Source organism: Phocoena sinus, chromosome 16, assembly GCF_008692025.1.
Source record: "Phocoena sinus isolate mPhoSin1 chromosome 16, mPhoSin1.pri, whole genome shotgun sequence".
NCBI classification, from domain to species: domain Eukaryota; kingdom Metazoa; phylum Chordata; class Mammalia; order Artiodactyla; family Phocoenidae; genus Phocoena; species Phocoena sinus.
Window position 1 is genome coordinate 82733179 of NC_045778.1, and position 23238 is coordinate 82756416.

The 23238-nt window shown below is 44.1% G+C and overlaps 1 protein-coding gene across 5 annotated transcripts in view; it reads left to right on the forward strand.

Annotated features, from left to right (window-relative positions):
* Positions 1-1263: 1263 nt before the first annotated feature.
* The window catches only part of GLRX3 (glutaredoxin 3), a 31166-nt gene continuing 9191 nt past the window's right edge, over positions 1264-23238 (forward strand). Inside the window, exons 1-7 of one of the 5 annotated variants that reach the window (XM_032608144.1) lie at positions 1346-1466; positions 7248-7356; positions 15357-15445; positions 15606-15680; positions 16388-16589; positions 21879-22051; positions 22290-22351. In XM_032608144.1, coding sequence (XP_032464035.1) covers positions 16400-16589; positions 21879-22051; positions 22290-22351 — 425 coding nt within the window. In that variant the 5' untranslated portion in view covers positions 1346-1466; positions 7248-7356; positions 15357-15445; positions 15606-15680; positions 16388-16399. Of the gene's footprint in view, positions 1467-7247; positions 7357-11952; positions 15446-15605; positions 15681-16387; positions 16590-21878; positions 22052-22289; positions 22352-23238 lie in introns of those variants that run through there. The other 4 variants (XM_032608140.1, XM_032608141.1, XM_032608142.1 and 1 more) reach the window with 4 other exon arrangements.

Sequence of the window (23238 nt, forward strand, 5' to 3'; positions counted from 1 at the left end):
TAATATGCTTCACAAAACCCAGTATATCAGAAGTAGTATTTCAACATGCAATCAATGTAAACATTATTAATGAAATATATTACATAATTTTTTTTTTTTTTTTTTTTTGTAATAAGTCTTTGAAACTCCACAAGCCCACTTCTCCACCAGCTGCAGGTAGAGAGCATGTACTGAGCACCTGCCACGTTCTTGGCTCTAACTTAGGCACTGGGACAGAGACACAGTTCCCGCCCTTGATGAGAACCGGGGCTGGTGGAGACTACAGGTGCAGCTCTAACCCGGTGAGATGTGCACGTGGTAGAAGGCACATAGGTGCCCTAACACCCACGGGAGGATCCATGGGGCCTGCCCTCAAACTCAGTGCAGAGCCCGAGGACCCCCAGGAGGAGCCTCATGTGTCTGGGTGGAAGCGATGGCTTCAGTAAGATGGGAGCTCCAGGAGTGGCTCTTTGGAGAGCAGGCGGGGTGCACTTGGGGAGAACCAAAAAGACTCCCCCGGCCCCAGGGCAGATGGATGCTGGGCTCCGGAGGCAGGGGAGGGCGCTTGGCTGGCGGCTGAGGTTTCCCTGGTTATTGAGGATACTAGGACCATGGACAATTTTACCCAGTACGGAGAGTGTGGGAGTTATAGGCAGGGTAGGTGGAAAGGTGGTGAGCGGACACTACCTGGGGCGTCAACATTAGGCGATGCCAAGGAGAGCCAGGGAAGACCCGAGGTTAGAGGAGCGTGGGGCATGCGGGCCTGAGTGAGAGGGTCCTGGGGCTGGGCCCGTGGTGCTGGAGGCGGCCCAGCTGCCCAGGCCGTGCTGCTCGGAGCTTCACAATGGGTGATGGGCTGTGCCCTGGCTGCGCCCAGGGATGGCCCCGCCGGCGGGTAGGTGGCGGGCCACGCGGTGGCGCGGGTTCGGGCTCTTCAGGACCGAGTTCGAAGCCCCTTGTCAGTGTTGAGGTTCGGAGAGGGCGCAACCTCCCTTTCCCTAACTTCCCATTCCATCCCCACCTTTACGTAATTTCCTTTAAGCTTAAAATTTCACTTTGTTAAACATACACTCACATCACACACACCATTCACCCAGCTGCCGTAGGAGTTGCAAGGAACGTACGGCGCCCCGACATCCAGGAACCCCAGAGGCCAGGATTCCTGACAGTCCGGAGCCCCGGGGGGTCAGGAGCCTGGGGCTCTCACTTGGCCCGCCGGTAAGCCCCAACCTCCCGCGTTTTACCAGCTCCCGGCTTCCGCGCGGGCCTACAGGGCGGGGCGGGCGCGGGGGGGCGGGGCTTCCGCGCGGGCCGGAGGCGGGGCTTCCGAGTGCAGCCGCCCGAGCCCCTCCCCCATCGACCGCCCGCGCTCGATTGCTCTTGTCTAGCGGCGGCAGCATGGCGGCGGGGGCGGTTGAGGTGGCGGCTGCTGTTGTGGAGGTCGGCTCAGCCGGGCAGTTTGAGGAGCTGCTGCGCCTCAGAGCCAAGTGAGCGGGGCGGCGGGCGGCAGGGATGAGGGGACGCGGCGGGGGCCGGCCGCCACGGCTGCCCGGCTCCTTCGCACCCGGCCCGGCCTGGGCGGAGCGGCCGGCGCGGCCCGGACCCCGAGGCCAGGTCCCCGCCCCGGAAGGGGAGCGGGGTCTACCGCAGACCCCCGGCCCCGGCCCTCCGGGCGCCCCGAGGCCCGGGTCCCGCCCTGCCGCCCGGCCCGGCCTCCCGGGGCGCGGCGACGCGGGGACTCAGCCGCGGTCGGGGGTGGGCACGGAGACCCCGGCCCCCGCCCGCTTCGTCACGGGCGGGAGGCGGAGGAAGGCCTAGCTGGGTCGGCGGTCCTGCCTCCTTTCCGAGGGGCGTTTAAAGGTGTTGGTGATGGGGCAGAGCGCACTGTGTGGCGCTGTCCGGGCCGAGGACGCGGGTCTCCTGTTTCCTGGACGGGCTCAGCCGCGGTCCGTTCTGGCTTGGCCCACGTGCCCCTCGCCCTTGGGACGGCGTCTGAAGGAGACCCACCGGGATGCAGAGGCCGGGCCTGGGGGAACACATGGAAACCCGGAGCTTGCGAGTCGGCGCCGGCGGGCGGGCACGGGGCCTCCGCAGCGGTCTCGCGGCTTCCGCTGGCCGAGCTCTCGGGGGCTGGGCGGTGTCTCGGGGCATGGCCGGTGGGGGCGGCGGAGCGCCAGCCGATTGCCAGGGAGCGAGCCCCAGAGCCGCTGCGCACATTTCATAACCAGGTCTCAGGAGTGTCCTCTGCGGTGAGAGGGGTAGGACAGTGCCCACCCGGGGGTGTGGGAGCGGGCACGCGTGCTGCCTGTCCTCGCGGCGCATTCGCGCCCGGGCTCTTCTGCGTGCGGCGGCGCGGCTGCGCGGGCTCGCTGGCACTGGAAGCGTATCGGCGCGAGTGCAGGAGCGGATCGCGGTTGGAAGCGGGTAGTGAGTACGCTGGCGAGCGGCTGAGCTGCGGAGTGCGGGTGCGATGGGAGAGTTCCCGTCTGGCTTCGCCGCCGTGCTGAAGTTAAAGGTGTTCACCAGAGCCGCTCTTGCGGCATTTCCGGTCTTGCTGGGAAACTGCCAGAAACGGGCGAGTGGGGCGGGGCGGGGGGGGCGCGAAGGGAATGACGTGGACTCATTGATGAAAGGTGATTCATCCAGCGCTCCCCCCATCTTACGGCGGCCCACTTATGGAGTGCCCCAGAGGCGGCGTCGTGAACGGAGCAGGGCTCGGTTGGACCTGCCCTCCGTAAGTGTTCAGTTCACGATCACCTGGAGGACTATTTTGCTTTTTGTGTGTTTCACATTTTTGATTTTATGTATTGTTTTTTAAAGAAAAAAGTCGTCAAGACATCACAGTTGAAAAAGTTTAAATGTTAATTCTTGCCACGGGCCCGTACTTGAAATGATCCGGAAACCAATATACCTTTTTCGTGGTGATGAGTTTAAATGGGCACATGGGAAGGAAGTGATGCCTGGCATCTGCGGAAGGAACAAATCTCTGCTACTTTTGGTGAAATTGGCAGCATTTCAGAATATTAAATAGTACTTGTTAATGTAGTTACGTAACGTCTACTTTACAAATCTTCATTTCCCAGTATTAAAATTTCATGTGAATTGAAAATTTTTTTGCGTAAGTCAAATAATCAGATGTTTATATGTTACTGAGACCTCATATAATGGATATTATTATATATTGTATTATATATATTATATAATATAATGTATAATTATATTATAAGGTATATTATATTATATACCTCATATTAATGGATATTAATACCCATTTACAGAGTAATTAAGGTTTTTACCCATTTGTAAAATATTTAACAGAGTCTAATATTATATGATCTTAATAGATGGTGGCTGGTGTTACCTGTAGAGGAATAACTATAAGAGAACACCTGTAATAACAGAGAAACAACCATTTATCAATCACTAATTATCTTACTGAAAAAGAACCAAGGTTCATTACATTGTTTAACATCACAGTAGTTAGGATTTGAATCTCATCTTTCTCTAAAGGTTTTCCTTCAACAATGCACCCTGCATATTGGGCTGTCCATGAAGGTGGAGAGAATACTTACATATAATCCAAGAGAGGGTGACAGCGTTTGTTTGTTTCAGGTTTATGTCCTTATGATGTTAGGCATCGTGTACCTAATTGGAAAGTGGAAGTTAAGCATCTAAATATGAGAATATTGTGGATAATGTAAAATAACAACGTTAATACCATTCTTTAATGTTTTCAAAGCGCGTGCATAGTTTTGTTTGATCTTCCCAACCTCCCACGGTGTTACTGCTGTTTTACAGATGTGGAAGTTAAGTTAAATTACTCTTCCAAGCCACATTAGGAGTAATGGAAGTTAAGTTGTGTATGTGTACTTTTTTCTTTTCTTTTTTACTTACGTTGGCACATACTGTTACAAAGTTTGGTAACTTATTTTAATTTTTTAAAAATGTACTCATTGTGAGCATTTTCCCATGTCATTAAACATTGTTTGACACACGATTTTTAATGGCTTTATGATATTTTATTGTATGACCATTAAGAAAACTATCTTGTTGGACAATAGATTTTTACAGTTATTTGCTGTGTAAAATACTGGGAAAATATTCATATACGTACATTTTTGTCTCTTTAATGACTTCTGTAGGATAGATACTTGGAAGTGTGTAAGTATCTTGAAATTTCAGGAAGGTTCCAATTTAATTTTTACTGGTAGGATATGAAAGTGCCATCTCACTGTATCCTTTTTTTCGTTGAATATTATGATTTTAAAAATCTTTTTCAGTTTGGTAAAAAGTGGTATCTAACTTCTAAAAGATTGAGGTATTATATACTGTAGTAAAATGCACAGATCTTAATTGCTGGGTGTGATGAATTTTGACATTTGTATTAACACAAGTAACCATCATTCAGGACAAGAATATAGAGCCCCAGAATGCTCTTCAGGCTCTTTCCAGTAATCCCCCACCAGTGATCTGCTTTCTGTCACTGAGTTGTGCCTCTTCTTTTGCTTTATGTAAATGGAGTCGCAGAACTCCTGGTCTTTCATGTCTGGGTTGTTGTGCTCAGTGTGTTTTGGGGATTCATCCATGCTGCCGTGTATCTGTAGTTGGTTCCTTTTTTATTGCTGAGTGGTATTCCGTTGTGTTAATATACAGCAGGTTCTCCAGTTTGTGGACGTTGGGTTACTTGCAGGTGTCGGCTGTTGTGCGCCAGGCTGCTGTGAACATTCCTGTGCAGTCGTTTCATGGGCCTGTCTTCCTTCCCACCATCCCTTGGGCCCCAGAGGCCCCCCGCCACGCTGTCCAGAAGCTCTGCGAGAGGAGGCTGGAGCAGGCCGAGGCTCACGCGGGAGGCTTTGCAGGGCCAGGTAGCTCACTTCTGCCCTGCGTCCCACTGGCCACAGCTCAGTTCCAGGGCCCCAGCCCGGGGCACAAGCGAGACTGAGAGGTGTAGTCTAGCTGCATGCCCGAGAGGAAGAGGCAGCAGGAATTGGTGAAATACTTCCTCCATAGTCTCTGCCCACCTACCCACATGTTGAAGCTCCTGCCTTCTGCTGCTGCACTTGGAACCCATGGAGTAGGGGGGCCCTGCCATGTGTCCTTTCCCACCTTAGGCGGCTCTGCCTTTAGAGCCTCCTGCTTTACTCTTGTGTGCCCCTGGGCAGCCCTCCCGTCTTCCTCGGTCCTGTCTGTGACCCCTGTCCTCCATTTTCCTTCGTTTCAGCACATGACCTTGCTTCCTACCTGGAAAACAGGACTTCCAGAAGCATCTTCCAGAGCTCTTCTTCGACTTGCCCCTCCCCCGACACCTACACATTTACTTGTAGCTTCACCCATTCTTGATTCCTTTGCTCTTGACCCGGAGGAGATTGTCCCTCTTCTCAAGGCGAATTCTTCTCTGCTCTCAGTTTCCCTCTCCTGCCACCTTTGAGACCTTGAATCCTTAGCTGCCTCTCGTGTCTTCAGCCTCTCCCTCCCCATTTGCACTCTGTCCTCTCACAAAATAAACGATGAAAATTCTCTTGTATTGCAAAAAGCCCATTCCTTGATCCTGCCTTCATCCTTGCTCTCTCTCTGTTTACAGCCCAGTCTCTTACAGAGTAGGTTTCTAGCCTTCTCTGCTCCTCATCCTCAGTCCAGTGGTCTACACGCTGCTTCTGTCGTCCACTGGACTTAACGCTCACTGTTGCTGGTTGCCCTTCCTGCTGCATTTGATGATTGTCTCTCCTTCCTTCTTGACTTCTGGGAGACCCTGGAACCTTGCTGTGTGCCTTTTAGGTCCCTTCTCTGGTCTACCACCAGGGCTCCTTTACCGCCATCTGTCCTAGCTTAGTGTTGATGGGCCCCAGAGACTCTGCCCTCGGCCTCCTCTTCATCCTCCTGCGTGGATGAGCGTGCTGCTGGCGCTGTTTCTTGATTCCCAGATCTGCAGATCAGGCATGGACTTCTTTCCTGAGCTCCAGACTATCACAGCCCACTAGACTTCCTTTCCTCTCAGGTTGGCAGCTTCTGTACTGTGATTCGTGGCTAGTGCTATCACTAGCCATCAGTCACTAAGCCAGGAACTTGGAGGTACTGAAATTTAGACTGTGCTCCAGTGCCACCAAATCCTGCCCCCAGCTCTCTGAAGTCCCCAGTGCCTCACTCGGCTTCCGGCCCCCAACACTGCATGGTAGGCTCCTCCTTCTCTCAATACTTAGCTCACATGAGCCAAGTATTCTGTTCCTTTCCTTGCCCAAGGTTAGTTGTCCTTTCTTTCCTTTCTCCATGTAACATATTTTTCAATGTATTTTCTTCCTGGGTTTTCAGATTTTTTTGTAGTCAAGGGGGATTATATTTGGATTTGGAATTCTGTAAAACTGAAGGGTTTTTCAGTTGGGTATGAGGATAGAATTAAATATATCTTTGCCAAGATAATTTTATATTAAAATAGTTGATAGATACATACTGAGATTCTTGAGAATTTCATTGACAAGTTATTAATCGCTATTCTGTCTGTTCATACTATCAATTTTTAGAAAATCTTCTGTAGCATAATAAAAGTACGTGAAAAGCAGCTCCCTTTTTTTCCCTTTGTTTTCTGCTTATATACCTTCATTTGCAACTTTTTTTTTTTTTTTTTTTTGCGGTACGCGAGCCTCTCACTGTTGTGGCCTCTCCCGTTGTGGAGCACAGGCTCCGGACGCGCAGGCTCAGCAGCCATGGCTCACGGGCCCAGCCGCTCCGCGGCATGTGGGATCTTCCCGGACCGGGGCACGAACCCGCGTCCCCTGCATCGGCAGGCGGACTCCCAACCACTGCGCCACCAGGGAAGCCCTGGAACATTTTATCCTATTCCTGTGGTCACTTCATCACAGTACCATGTCTAAAAAGTAAATACTAACATGAGTAGTAGTAACGCATATGCAGTCATTTTTCACAAACGTGCCTTGACTACAGAAATCTAGTTTCCATCTTTCTTTCCTAAGGGTCTCAAAATAGAGTTAATTTACGTGGCTAGTAGTTGAGGTGGATGAATATTCAGAACCACTTCATGTGAGCTAAGTATTGACTCAAGAAATATTAACTTGGAAATTCATCCAAAAGGTTCTCAAGACCTTGCAAGTTGTTATATTTCTGTCTGTGTTTAATATAACAAGATTCTAGCAGTACAAACACAATTCAGGCGGTCCTTGTACAGGTTTCTTTGCTAATAGAATTTGATCTGCATCAGTATTTGCTTATTTCTAAACCTACTGTATTTTTAAAAACTGCATTTTATGGATTTACAGGTCCCTCCTTGTAGTCCATTTCTGGGCACCATGGGCTCCACAGTGTGGTCAGATGAACGACGTGATGGCAGAGCTAGCCAGAGAACACCCCCAGGTTTCATTTGTGAAGGTACTGTATTTTCAGTGTCATGTCTTTTAAGAATTTAATTCTGATTTATGGGTTAGACTACAATTTATTAACATATAAGGGAGGACTGGTGTGGGATTCCTCATGTTCATACCTGGTGTTGGGATCACAGTAGATTATTCTTAAACATCTTAAAATGTTTTTGCATTTTTCAAGTACCGAGTGGTGTAAAACTCACCACACTTTCCCTGACACATGCTTGGTTGGGAGGACAGGATGGCAGTCGGGGGAGTGTCTACGTGGGCAAAAAGCAGATGAGATCATTCATTTTGGGGAATTGTGGTTTTAATATAGTAAAGATAGTAACAAGACTTACTTCATTGAAAAGCTAGGTGTGACATGGAAAGTGATTCAAGAAAGAGTGTGTGAAGGCCGCTGTAGGGACTGGGGCAGTAGGAAGAGGTTGCTGTCGGGGCCGGGGAGGTGCAGACCTGCAGGAGAAACTGAGTTCTTCTGACCTGCCAGGAAGCAGAGGAAAAGGAAGCCAGTCTCTTCCTTGCTGCCTTTGTTTTTTTACCCTGTTTTGCATGCTCTGCATTCCTGGTATCTTTCTTGGGTAGAGGCAGTACTAGGAAAGTGAGAGTTGTGACTGGATTAGCTCACTAGGTTTAAGCACATTTAACGTTATCAATCAGGACTTAGTACTCATTTAAGCAGCAGGGCCAAAATAAGAGCTGAATATCTTAGAAATGAAATTTTGGGAAGGGAGAAAGCTGAATCCTTAGTATTTAAAAAAGCAGACAGGAAATCAAAGCTTTATTTTTATTTTTTAAAAATAAATTTATTTATTTATTTTTGGCTGCGTTGGGTCTTTGCTGCTACGTGCAGGCTTTCCTCTCGTTGTGGCGAGCAGGGGCTACTCTTCGTTGCGGTGCGTGGGCTTCTCATTGCGGTGGCTTCTCTTGTTGCAGAGCACGGGCTCTAGGCTGTGGGCTTCGGTAGTTGTGGCACGCGGGGCTCAGTAGTTGTGGCTCGCGGGCTCTAGAGCGCAGGCTCAGTAGTTGTGGCGCGTGGGCTTAGTTGCTCCGCGGCATGTGGGATCTTCCCGGACCAGGGCTCGGACCAGTGTCCCCTGGATTGGCAGGCGGATTCTTAATCACTGTGCCACCAGGGAAGCCCAAAGCCTTATTTTTTAAAACCAGGGTTTGTGAGTTCAGAGGATATGTTGGCAAGTATACCTATATATGGGGTTAAAAGTGATGTCAACTGTATTGCTTGTATGCCGCTTTTTATGTAAACTGAAGACCCAGAATTCCGACATACTAATCCATTTGTATAGTGAGTGATATAATTTTCAGACAGTTTCTATATAAATAAGTGTGCTTTGAATAAGTATTGCACTTAGATGGTTCAGAAATCAAAACAGTATACAAAGATGTACTTTGAGAAGGTCCGCCCCACTCCTTCCCCTGTCAGCCCTGTTGTCCCATCCCGTAAGTAGCTGCTTGTATTAATTTTGCATGAATCCTTCCAGTGTTTCTTTACGCAGATAGAGCAAGTATGAATATAATGGTTAGCTTTTTAAAATTTAAGGACTTATTTAAAATTCCAATGAAATGTGTAATGAAACCTTAGAATGTAACCCTAAAATGTTCAATATAAATAATGGAAGGGAACATTAAAACTGCATGTTTGGTCAGTGATAAAAGATAATGATTACAAGTGAAATGAATGATTAAACGTTCAATCATAAGATTAATCAAGATGATGGTAATTGTTGTAAGTCTGCTTTTACGTGTATAATGTTACTGGTTTAAGTAGCACATTGTTCTTAGCTGCCATTTGAATGATTTATTTAAAGTGACTATAGAATTACTTCTCACATTGGTACCAAACTTGGCAGTGAGACTTTAAGTTGTTCAAGTGCTTAAGTGTCTCAGCACGCCAAGGGTTGGGAAGCCCTTATCTGTTGGGGATACCTGAACCCAACTGCACCTGCCATTCACAGAGAGGGTGACAGGGCTAGGTGCGTAGTTTGCCCAGGTCGTTACTTTCTGCAAATTCATTCTGTGGCATAGTTTTTCTTGCTTAGACATCCTCAAAGGTAAAGATCATGTGCGTGGAATTTGGAAGGTAGGTACTTTTAAAGGCCACAGTACTGAACAATAGTCAGCCCAGGAGATGTAAAATATTTGAGATCTCTTGGCATTTCCCAGTAACAGAGGCATGTGGCTCATTTCAAAACAGCTTTCTCAGTGAGAGCTTTGTGAAACTTCTAGGGTATAGAATTGATGTTCTACTACCCTCTGTTTCTTTTGATTTCTTGGTCTTTTTTTTTTTTTTTTTTTTTAAATAGCCATCATTCAGCATTTTTGACTTTGACATATAAGAGGTTAGTTCAGGGCTTCCCTGGTGGCGCAGTGGTTGAGAGTCGGCCTGCCGATGCAGGGGACACGGGTTCGTGCCCCGGTCCGGGAAGATCCCACATGCCGCAGAGCGGCTGGGCCCGTGAGCCATGGCCGCTGGGCCTGCGCGTCCGGAGCCTGTGCTCCGCAATGGGAGAGGCCACAACAGTGAGAGGCCCGCGTACCGCAAAAAAAAAAAAAAAAAAAAAAAAGAGGTTAGTTCATTCTATGACTTAGATTTACAGAATCATTATATAGATGGTTTTAATCACAGTTTGTGATCATCAACAATTCCTTATTTTGTAGAAGATGGTAAAATAATACTGGAGAAAAGCTAGCATACATTTTTGGTCCCAGTAGTTTGTGCTCATTGGAATAGGTTGCTGAAAGGCAAGATTTTCACGTGTATTGCATCTGAATCCCTTCACTTCCTGGACTGATGATATGGTAATAAAGTACCTGTGCTCCTTCCTGGTGCCATGTTTAGGCCGTGTGCTGGTTGCACTCACCTGCATCGGCTGCCATGTCCAGGCAGGTCCTGGGGCTGTGTCCCACCCTGATGTTCTCACACCTTCAGGGGCATGGAGGAGATCCATGAGTTATTTCTGTTGCTGGAAGTCTCACAGAAACCTTCGTTTGTTCAGAATAAAATTAACCAGCTAATTAAAATATCAAGTGCCTTTGCTTTTCAAATTATGTAAACTCAGTTTGTTAGCATTTAAAATGGGAATACATGTTTATCATTAAATCAAATTGTTTGGTAGATAGACTATTTCAGGATAGTTTCTGGTAGGGGGTGAGAAGGAGGAAGAATAGTATTGGGTCATGAAATTGGGTACCACTAGTCATATTCATGGTCCAAGTCAAATCCATCTTTTTTTGTTTTTTTTTTTTTTGCGGTACGCGGGCCTCTCACTGTTGTGACCTCTCCTGTTGCGGAGCACAGGCTCCGGACGCGCAGGCTCAGCGGCCATGGCTCACGGGCCCAGCTGCTCCGCGGCCTGTGGGATCTTCCCGGACCGGGGCACGAACCCGTGTCCCCTGCATCGGCAGGCGGACTCTCAACCACTGCGCCACCAGGGAAGCCCTCAAATCCATCTTTTAATAGGAGTGGCAATTTATTTTAAAAACTTTGTAGTTGATTTTATTATTTTATTTTTTAAGTAAAGATTTTGTGTATTTAAGGTGTACAGCATGATTTAAATCAAATCCATTTTGTGTGAAGTCTTTCTTGTGTACCTCCGTGGCTTCCCCCCCCCCCTTTCCTCTCTCTCCGAACTTAGTCTGTGCCATTGTTTGGACTGTTAGTCGGGGAATATCTTGTATCTTCATCTGCTCTGTCATTTTATTCCCGTTTTGTTGGTTTCTTGACTAGATGGTGGGATACTTGAGGTAGGGACCTTTACCTTACCATGTTTTTTTGTTGTTGTTGTTTGTTCGTTTTTGTTTTTGTTTTAAATTGCTTTCCTTTGTGCAGGTGGGAGCAGAGAATACTGATCAGTTTATTTGGCATCTTAGAGAGCATGTGTAGGATTCCATTTTTTAGGAACTCTAAGATGTCTCTCAGATAATTCTAGTAGAATTGTTACATCTTAAAAATATCCTAGTTTTAATCGATGCTGTCTTGGTAATAAAATAATACCACAATTAACATAGTTTATTAGCTGTTACTGGGCTAAGTTTGGTAAAGTGTTAAAAAAAGTTATCAAAAATGTTAATTTAAATACTATTTTGAAATTTATATTTGACTATCTGACAAATAAAGAATTTGATTTTGAAAATTTTTCCTTTTGTATCTTGTCACAGGGCAGAAAGAAGCCCTGTAGGAGGTATGACAGAATGTCCCGGAATGTCAGGTGGTTTTGTTTGTTTGCTTGTTTTATTGAAATATAGCTGATTTATACTGGAATGTCGAGTTTCATCATTCTGGCCTTAACCTTGGAGGCTCATTGCCACCACTGGCAAGTAGTCATTCCCATTTTGGCTTAGGAATAGTGACCACTGTTAGTTAAATATTCTGTTCAAAATTTATTTCTTGAACACTTAATTATATGCCACACAGTATGCTAGTTGCGGGAATGTGGAACAGTAAAGGTACAGACAGTAAATGGGTCACACATAGTACCAAGGTAATTTCAGGTGGTAATAAGTTCAGCAAAAGAAATGAATAGGCAGGTTATGAAAGGTGGGGACTTGGGTGGGTGGGGTGCTTTATTTAGGTTGGGCTGAAAAGGTGTATCTAATAAGTGAGAGTTAAAAAAATGAGAAGGTGGCAGTCATTGGAAGAGCTGGGAGAGAGCTTTTAGGTAGAGGCTTAGCAAGTGCAGACTTTAGAGGATCAGCAGTTGGCCAGTGGGGCTGGAGGATAGTGAAGGAGGAGAGGCTCTGACATGAAGTTGAGAGGTAGGCAAGGGCCGAGTGGCCTTGTGCGCAGTGGTCAAGTTTTGGTTTTATTCCAACTACAGTGGAAGTGACATAGTCTGATTCTTAAGTCGATTGCTGTGGCTGCCATGTGGAGAATGGTTTGAAGGGGGTAAGGGTGCAGCATAGAAGCAGGTATACTAGTTAGGAGGCTATTTCACTGGGCCAGGTGAGAGATGCCTTGGACACTAGTGGGGAGAATGTTGAAGTAATGTCGTGGTCTGAGTCGGCTTGTATTTTGGAGGGGGGCACCCAGGAGACCTGTTGATGGATTGGATGTCAGGGGTGAAGGAAATAAGATTCGTCAAGGTTGTCTCCTTTTTGATTCGAGCAAGTAGATGGCTTAAATGAGATAGGGATGCCCTGGGGAGGAACAGGTTTAGTGGGAGATATCCAGTAGGGATCTGAGTGCAGATGTCGAGTGTGTGGCTTGGAGGCGAGAGGAGTGGTCTGGCTTGGAGAGAACTTGGGTGGCAGTACCATATTGGTGCTCCTTAGAGCAGGGGGTTGTATGAGACCGCTCTAGGAAAATGAGTGTAGGTGAGAGAAGCCGACTCAGAACCAAGTCCTGGGATGTGCAGCCATGTAGTGGTTGGCCAGAGGTGAAGGAAGAAGCCAGGGATTCAGTCTGAGAGTTGGAGGAAAAGAAACCACAGGAAGCCAAGGGAAGGGTATCAGAGAAAGTGGGTGTGGTCATCCTTACTGAATGATACTGAAAGGTCAGTAAAGTGAAGAAAAAAGGCATAACCATTGGATCTGGTGAAGTGGCAGCAGGGCCGCGGAGAGTGGAGTGAGGCTGGAGCCAGACTGCCTTGCTCCACCGCCCAACGGTGGTGTGCTCTCGACCATGTTACCTAGCCTCTTGAAGTTCCAGTTTCTTCCTTAAGACAGTACCTACTGTGACGGTTAAGTGAACTCAGTGCCTGAACGTACTTAGAACGGTGTTAGCCATTATCATCACAATGGTCAGTGGTGACCCTGGTAAATTGAAGGAGATGATGCAGAATTCCCTTCCTCTGGACTCATCTTGCTTTAGTAACACCTCCCTGCCCTCCTCCCCCTTCTCCACAGACACAAAGCACGCTGCGTGGGGAGGGTCCACATTTGAGATTCACGGTATAGGAAGCACGTGGTTCCCCCAAAGGCCTTCTGGCTGGGAATCCATTCTGGAAGTATTCGTGTCTGTTTTGTCCTGAAGTCATGTATAAGTCCTATCTTTGAAATTTGACCATTTCTTGTTTGATTGTTGTAATAGAAAAGTTAACCTAGTATAGTGAAAAAAGCACAGGCTTTGTAGTCAAACAAACATGGGTTTGTTTCTCAGCCCTGCTGCTTATTAACTGTGTCTGGAGTGACCTCTTTACCTGGCTCCCTGTGAAGCTGAGATGATTACATGCCCCATACTTCCCAGGCTGTGACAGGTCTAGGTGCTCTCATGTAAAGGCATGTCGTGGTTTATGGCACAGAGCAGGCCTCCAAGGAAGGTATTAGCTCTTATTGGCCATCTTTGGTCTCTTCGGAATGCAGAAGAAAATTAAAATTTTTAGTATTTATACGTTTATCTTCTGCTTCCATTGTTATTAATGGTTATGTTGTCTTACATCCAACGGAAGTATTTCTAAAGAGTTATAGTGTTGTGAAGGTTTCGGACTTCAGGTGCCCTTGATATTCTGGGGAACGGCTTTGCCTTTAATGGTGCTCCTGGCCCAGGCTCAGGAGGATTTGCCTGTCACCGTTGCCTGTGTCTTATTAAGATCTTGTCTTCTGGGAGCTCATTTAAGGGAGGCACGTGTAGCGATCCTCCTGGCTTCAGCAGGAATTTCAAGAGCATCATTTGCTTCCCAGAAGAGTTGTCAGTAAGGGACCCTACTGGAAACCAGCGGGAATATGAGAAGAGATCAAGTTTCAAAAGCATATAGGAATTTGATTGTATAAGTCAGGATGCTGCTTGTTTTGTTCTGGTTTAAAACTCTATTATCTTGTTTCTACTTAGTGTTGCCTGGTTTTTGATTTGTATTACTTTTCTGTTAGAATCCAGGAGTGCCAGCGATGGGGATCTTCACTGAGCCCGGCCCAGTCAGTGCCCAGTGTGTGGTGGGCACTCACCAAATGTTAGCCGAAAGACAGACAGTGATGCACTGCCTTTGTCATCACCTTTGTGCTCTTTGGTCTGAGTGTGGAACTGTATGAAGGAATATGGCACAGAAGTTTCTTATATTTTAGAAAGAGTCTCTTCTAAATAGCTGTCTCTGAATGCTTTACCTTCTCTTTGTTTTTTCAGTTTTATTGTACATTTGACATCGACTTTAAAATGTATATAATTTTTCACAATGGAGAATGAAAATAATTTAAAATATTGTTTCAAAAGGGCGTTGTAAAGAAACGAGAATTAAGGTGATAAGAGAGCACCCAAGGGCGCATGGGCTGGAGACACACGCCAAAGAGCTGCTTCCCGCTTTGTCACTGCTGCCCGTTTGATGGGCTAGGGCTCCAGACAAAAATAGTGTCTCCAGCCCGATGGGGGTCTTTCACTCCTGAAAGAATGCAGTGTATATAGTTTAAACTCTTTAGCAGTAGAATTTATCAATAAATTTTATTTCTTACAGGTGTAGTGTGAATTTAGATTTTTATTGGTTTTCAGAGTTTATATTACATTGACAGTCCCCTGAGGGAAAGATACAATGTATCTCAGTCTTTCTCAAAGTATACAGTTTAGAAAGTCCAAGTAAAAAGCTTGAGGTAATTGTGTTGTGTTTAGAAAGGGCGTTACTAAATACTGTTTAAGTTTATGTATCAGATACCACATCAGATCTTGTTGAAAGGCTTCAAGGAAATTGTCGAATACAATGTGGTCATCTTATTTAAAATGCATTTAAATGTATGAATAGACACAGAAGCAAGTAACCTAGCAAGGTATCTGCTTTGGGTCCAACAGCCTTGCAGGAGTTAAAAGTAAAATTTATCAGACATCAATAGTTTATTGAAGAAATACTCCTTTTTGCTTCATAATTTGCAGAAGGCTGCAACTGTCAGTCATGATGTACTGCCTCTTGAAATTAGTCAGTAGAGCAAACAGCAAGAATTGCTGTGGGCAGAAAGTAAGCGCTGTAATCACGACGGAACTGGGGTCAGGGATTTATGGATTTCAACGTAGTCGTAGCTGCATATGATTGAAAATTTACTAGGTCACTAGTGCACCAAAATTTTTATCCACAGCCTCCAGGCATCTTTTGAAATGTGCAACAAAGTAAAAACCTCTGAACCTGTTTTGATACTGCAGACTCAGTGGATGACATGCCAGCCCAGTGAGTCTCATTTAAATGTAAATGTGTCATAAACTTTTGTACCATACTCTTTAAGAAACATCAACTACTTGGAGGGATAATGCATGTGAAACTGATTTACATATTGAAGTAGTAAAAAAGGATCTTTTTATAATCACGCTTAAATTCTTTTATTTTAAAGTTGGAAGCTGAAGCTGTTCCTGAAGTATCTGAAAAATATGAAATTAGTTCTGTTCCCACCTTTCTGTTTTTCAAGGTAAGGATAAGATGGCAGAAGAGGTCGTCTGTCTGCAGTGGGCCACGGGCTGTCCGTGCTGGTTCCTTTGCCCTCTCCCCTGCTCCCTAAACATTAGGCATTTGCTTGCTCCTGGCTTTGCCCTTCTTGTAGTCTGATTGTTTGCTTGCCCTTAGGGGTCCTGGAAAAGGGGCATGGACTGTGGAGGTCCAGCCACCAGGATTGGAGAAAAATTCTAGATACGTGGTTGTAAACCCAGAATGTTCCCTGAGTTGGGTCAGAAGTTGGTTGTTTGGGGCATGTGCCTGGACGTAATGAAACATCTGGCTGGTTCTGGTTTGATTAATGACTCCTTTAGGAAGTGGGTGCGAATCAGTGCTTCAGGGTACCTCTGGGTGTTAGCATGGTCCCCCAGGTACCTCATTTATACTTAAGAGTAGATTTGATCCCAGCGAGGGTGGGGAAATCCTTTCTGACCTGGTTTGAGAAGTAGTGCCGTTTTCCTAGTATGTTCCTAAAAAGGAAAAAAGAAAACAATTATTTATTTCTAAAATTGAGATGCATAGCAGGTAATCTGTAATCAGTTTAAAAAACTTTTCCAGTGATAATGTTGACCTCTTTAAAAACTGGCTAGAGCTATGGATTTGTGCTCGTTGTAATTTTAGAGCCTAAAATACAGAGATGATGAAGAAATGCACACATGCTCTAAATGACTTTTTTAACTTTAGAATTCTCAGAAAATGGACCGATTAGATGGTGCCCATGCCCCAGAGTTGACTAAAAAGGTTCAACGACATGCATCTAGTGGCTCCTTCCCACCCAGTGGTAATGAGCACCCGAAGGAAGACCTCAGCCTTCGCCTGAAGAAGTTAACTCACGCTGCCCGCTGCATGTTGTTCATGAAGGGAACTCCTCAGGAGCCGCGCTGTGGTAAGGGGCTGCTCGGAGGATACTCACCGGGAGGGGCGCAGTTGAGGCGATGCGCTCTGTACAGGTTGCGCCATATATCTGATACTTGTGTTCAGACACCCTTAGAAGAGCGGGAAACGTTATAACTCCCAGGAGATTCTGTAATTAGGTGTGAGAACTCGTTTGCAGTGTAGACTCGGAGAATGTTGGAACCAAAAGGCATCTTGGAAATCATCTGATTCAAAATCTTTGTTGTCTACTACCTAAGTCCCAGTGAAGGTGACTTGCTCGGGTCGCTGGGTAGCAGAGTTGGGATTAGGTTCCGGCTGCCAGACTGCTGTCTCCATTAATGGGCTTTCGGGCTGTTCAGTTAATTTTGCTCTTAACACTTACCTCTCTTTCTTGGCAGCCTCCTTTTATTCACATAGTCCAGATTCAGCAGTTTGAAAATGTACAGAATTGCAGTAGTGTTCCTGTGTCTACCCGGTGTACTTCTGTTTTCCCTGTTTTCTCTCAACGTCTCATGACTGTATTATTCACCACTGATGTCAATTCCAGTTTGTAGCTGCTCATAATTTAAAGATTCCCACTTCTGTGGCTTATAGTCACTCTTATTGTTTTACCACAGGTATGCTTGGAATTCTGTCCTTGAGTAGGTCTCAGTTACTTGGCCCCTCTGGTGCTGGGGTTACGTTGTTTTCTTTTTACTGTGCCTTGTACAACATTATTATGCTGCATAATGGAGCGTTTAATGCCTTTTGGTGATGCATGCTTGTTTCAACTGCACAGGAGGGATTTATTAAGACAGGTGGCAGGAAAGTTGAGTGTGTTATTGATGTGATTACTGCATGTCCAGTGTGTCTTTATAATATAGCCAAGCTTCCAGTATAAAGTTAATTGTAAATTTTTCCCTGTATAGTTAGCAAATTACATATTAAAGTATGAAACAGTCTAGTTTTTTTTTTTTTTTTTTTTTGTGGTACGCGGGCCTCTCACTGCTGTGGCCTCTCCCGTTGCGGAGCACAGGCTCCGGACGCGCAGGCTCAGCGGCCATGGCTCACGGGCCCAGGCGCTCCGCGGCATGTGGGATCTTCCCGGACCGGGGCACGAACCCGTGTCCCCTGCATCGGCAGGCGGACTCTCAACCACTGTGCCACCAGGGAAGCCCCCAGAAACAGTCTAGTTTTTTTTTTTTTTTTTTTTTTTTTTGCGGTACGCGGGCCTCTCACTGCTGTGGCCTCTCCCGTTGCGGAGCACAGGCTCCGGATCCGCAGGCTCAGCGGCCATGGCTCACGGGCCCAGCCGCTCCGCGGCACGCGGGATCCTCCCGGACCAGGTCACGAACCCGTGCTCCCTGCATCGGCAGGCGGACGAAACAGTCTAGTTTTAAACGTAAAGTTTCATGATGAATTCTATCTTAGGAAGATAAAGAAATGGTTCCCTTTTCTCTCAGTTATGCTTGAAAATTTTCCTTGCCAGTATTTCCATGTCAGATGCCTGCTGTTTGTGTATTGAAAGGCTAACTTAGTCTATACTAGAGTTAACCAAAGATAGCAACAGATAGTCTCTGTGTTTTGGTTGTTTGTTTTTAATGGATGTTGCAGCTGGTTCAATTTCTCCCATCAGGCATGAAAATCACTTCTGGTACTTTATGTGGTGACCTAATAACAGGGACTTAAATCAGTCCAGTGGATTTTATTTAATACCTTCATTGAAGCCTGAAGTGCTGTAGAACTGGTTGTAAGATGTGGAGGAACCGGTGGGACAGGTTATACACAGGAAACCTACAGTAAAACCAGTAGAGTATTATTTCCTTTGGGAATGAACAGTAGTGTTCTCTTAATCGTTTCTGAATAATCACCTAATGAAATTGGCAGGTGGTAAAAACTGAAGCTTAGGGAGGGTATTCTGAGGCAGCAGAGGGGAAGGTGATAGATATACTGGAAAGCCTCGCAGACTAGATGTCACTACAGGTGAGCTGCAGTCCTAACTGCCCCTATGCCTGCCACCTGCCTTGATAACTTGAGGTACAAATCAGTTACCTTCCGTGTGACTTCACTTCTTCTTTGAGTGTTGGGGGTTGGAGCCAGTCTTGGAGAGCCTTTTCAATTCAGATGTTATATGATTATTCAAATAAATTAGAATTATACTTAGAAATAATCATTTTTCTGCTTACCTTTTCATTAGACTGGATTTATGATGTATTTCTAGCCATTTTTATATTAACCGTCTGAGTGACATTTGGAAGACTGTACAAATAACGAGGTAGAATAAAAAAGAAACTGAAACATTTCAGAGCAATAGGAAAAAACGCTGTATTATAGACATTTAGATAAATACTTGGGGAATTAAAAAATATTTTTAGATACATATTATAAACAGTTTCATTCCATACAAGTACTTATTTTATTCATAATTTTTATAACTACACTTTAATAGGCTTTTCTGTTTCCCAGTATGTTGGTTTCTGTTACATCATGTCTTTCTATCACATATAGTAAATAGATTATTTTAGAGTTTTGGTATTCTTTGAAAAAACATCTACTTAAGGATTAATTGGGAGTCTTTTATTGTGACTGTGCCCTGCTGCTTCGTTCACTGATGCTGCTCTGATTCTGTTTGTCCTTTTCTGTGTGCACTGCTACACAAACTGTCTTTATCTTCAAACTGTTCTTTTACAAGAATATATACGACTTTCACCCTCTTCCTTTCTGAGCCTGTTTAGTGGACAATTGTTTTTGCTTTTCTGGTGGTATGTTAGAGATGAGGCGTAGGCAAAGCCTTCTGTATAAAAGAACGGCCATCAGTGCTTATGAGCTCAAGTGGCTGGTATTTCCATATTTTGCACAGAATTCACTTTGAAAGCACTACCGTCAGTAACATGCATTACTCCCTTTGGACGCCCTTTGTGGAGTAGAGCTACACTTCATTTTTCATTAGTGGGCCCCCACCTTGCTTTCAGTTAATCAGAAAAACATGAATGAATAACATTTAAATTTTGCATCAAGGAGACCTTGAAAGCCGTTTCGGTGTCTGCCCTGGAATCTACTTGGACTCAGCCCAGCCCCTGCACACTGCACATCTCTGTCTTCTCGACCTTCACTTTTGGGCTCTACGTAGAGAATGGTGTGGTGTATTAGGAGCCTGACATGCTGATAGGGTCTCAGTCATCAAAGAATTAGATTATCCTTATTCTGTGCTGCTCAGGAGGACAGGAAAGAGAGGGCTCTCATGTTTTAGGATGATTTTCAAGAAGAGCTGAGATGTACATCTTTTTAAACAGAATGATAAATCCTTCAACATGCAGGTTAATCAAGTTATTTGGGAATTCTTGTATCTATTTCTACTAATAAAGCTTTTAGCAAAGCAAAAGGTATTTGAACCACAGTGCAAAAATTTCTCCTGCAGTGAGAGTCATCTAACTGTTTTACTTTTTAAATCAGACACAAAAACATTGCAGGCTCCACAGTGTTCTTTAGGGTCTCGTTGTTGTTACGTAGTGGGACAGTTAGGCTCCTTATTCATGTCTTCTGTCATGAGCAGAAATGATTGTGGGTAGAAATGGTGGTTCTGGGACAGTTAAACGTGGTTTTTCTACTTTTTAATATTTTTATTGCATGCGTGCATTTTTCCTAAAAGACGTGGGTGTAAACATTTTGTTATTAGAATAAAGCCTTCTCACTATTTTATCCTTAAACGTAACATTCCAGTCTGCCTCTTTAACCCTTAAAAATGCAACTCTACCAATCAATCTTTCTAGTCTGCATGTAATTGCCTAAAGCAAAAATAAAGCTTTTTCTCAGCCAGTTACAGTAGAAGTGAGTTAATATATTGGCAACAGAATAACTATCAGCAATCAGCCGTTAGCTGTTTACTAATGAACTCCCAGATGAATGAAAAATTTCAGAATCAGTGTTTTACTTCAGGCTGTACATGAACTTAACACTTCAGTTGTAGAAAAAGCAACTTATGTGCTATACAAATAAATACTGGTACTTCATCTCAGTGAACGGCAGATCTAAAAATGTCTGGAGCCAGTAATAGATCCATGTTTTAATAGTAAAAGTGCTTTTTGCATGACATCAGGTAAAGCCTATTCATACAATTAATTTTATACTGAATTTCATGGTTTGATTTTATTTGAAAATAATTGCAGATGCTGTTAAATCTTCCAGGAATTTTGAATCTGAAGGTTATTTTCCAGCGGATTACGACTGTTTGAAAAGAAGAATGATGGAATGTGAAAGAGTAGAGTACAGAGTATTGAAAAACAATCGGGAAGAATTAGCTTATAGAAAGAAGAATACTCTCTTTTCAGATAAGACTAATAGGTTTATAAAAGACTGATATTCACACTTATTCTTCAGTACTAATGTCATAATAAGAAAATGATGTCAAAAAAGTACAGAACAAAAAAAAAGTATAATCAAATCATGGAACATAAGATTGTCACTACAGTGAGGTAAAAAAAAAATCACATTACATACTTTGGGGAATATAAATAGTTTTAGAAAAGAAACTGTCAAGTTATGACACCAGATGAGAAAGGATACCAGCAGTCTACTGGCAGTTCATGTATAACAACAGAGAAGATAGCTCTGAAATTCAATGTGCTATATCCATTCTAGACTAAAAGAACACACTGCTTCTTGATTGTTAATTTATTCTGTTTAGGGATGATGAAAATTGAGAACTGTTGAAATGGGTACACAGGAAGTAGTAAAAGGGCAGTAGAAAACAAACAGAATTGGGTTTCCAAGTATGGTCAAGTACTAGTTAAAAATAACAATTGTAGAGTTTTTCCTCCACCCAGTGTTGATTCTCATAGATTCACAGAACAGCAGAGCTGGGAGGGACTGTCTGGGCATCCACGTCAGTCCCCTGATTGATGGGAAAGTGCAGGGGGCAGAGGTGGCTGTCCAGGCCTGAACTGTGCCTCCCCTTGGTGAATGGAGCTGGTGCTGGGGCTTGAGGTCTCTGCTTTTTGGCCAGTACTGTTTTTCCTACAACAAAAATACCTAATATTGAAGAGGAACTTCGATAAATAAACATACTTTGTTTTTGTTTGTTTAAACTCATGATACTTTAAAAAGTTAAGCCATACCCGAACGTGTGATGTGGTTCAGCGTCAGAGAAGGGGTTCTTGGAGTTTACTTCCTCATTACGTACTATTCAGCCATGCTCATTAAATCATTGGTAAAATAGAGGCAGGCATCTATGTTCAGTAGATAACATGTAATCTGAATTAATTTAAAATTGTGTGTATTTGAGAGAGAAGTTAAGTTCTTGATTTTCTTTTTCTGTATGCAGGTTTCAGCAAGCAGATGGTGGAAATTCTTAACAAACATAATATTCAGTTTAGCAGCTTCGATGTCTTCTCAGATGAAGAAGTTCGTCAGGGCCTCAAAACCTATTCCAATTGGCCCACCTATCCCCAGCTCTATGTTTCTGGAGAGCTCATAGGAGGACTGGATATAATTAAGGTTAGACTTGAGAAGACTAGACCTTATAAAGAATTTTCACATTTAAGCATACTTTTAGAAGTGCTGTATTAAATCTAAAGTATAAAATTTTTAAGGTTCTATCTTTATGAATATGAATCTGAAATAAATACAAAGTATTTCTGATGAGGTGATTCATTAATATTTTCTATTATGGCATGACCAAGGAGATTTATGTTATAATAAATGTTTCTTAAACTTACATGTATGTTTATTTTAGGAGCTAGAAGCATCTAAAGAACTAGATACAATTTGCCCCAAAGCCCCCAAGTTAGAGGAAAGGTAAGCGTTTTAAAAGTTTCAGTCTGCTATTATTTTAAAAACATTTTTAAATTTTCAGTTTTTGCATTACTCTTTCTATGTAGAAATCAGAGATTTGCTTTTGTATGCCAAAGTCATAATTGTGTCATTTGCAAACTAGTCATGCAGACTTGGGAAGGTCTGATTTGGATGGAGAAAATTTTGTACCAATTTAATGATTATGTGGAGGATAGTCTTTGTTTGATAGAAGTGTCATTGTCACCATGGAACGACCAAATTTTAGTTCTCTCCATTTCGGAGCTGGGATCCAGTTGTCTTGGCGTTCAGGTTTTAGTTGCAGTTCCTGCTCACAGCCTAAAGCTGGCTTACTTGTGTTTTCTTCTGTTGCTGTCACTATCCTGGTAGAACGCTGTGAAAAGTGGTTGAGTGTGGAAAGCAGATGCTGTGCATGGAGTTCGTGTGTAAACACTTGGGGGATTTCTCACTGCCTTTCGAAGAACTGTGGTAATTTAAAAATTTGAGGAGATTTTAGAGCTGTAAAATCTCTTAGTTTTATGAAGGATCTCAATCTGCTTTCAGAGACTTTATCTTATAGAAAGTTTGGGCTTTGGCCAGTAGGAAGGCTTAAAGTTAGGATTTTAAATGTAATAAATATTAATTAATGTAGAGGATTAAAAAGCAATTTATTTTGAAATACAGCAGCATATCAGCCATTCCTAGTCGGGGCTTGACTTTGTAAGGTAAAACTTCCTGGTGTAATTTTCTTATCATTTAACATTTTGAGATTTTCTAAAAGTGTTTAATAATAAACACCTCATTTATCTGTTTCTGATTCATGAAGTAGTCCTCATAGTTTGCATATATGTCGAGCTGACCTTTAAGTGCCACATTTTCTCACATGATTGGCG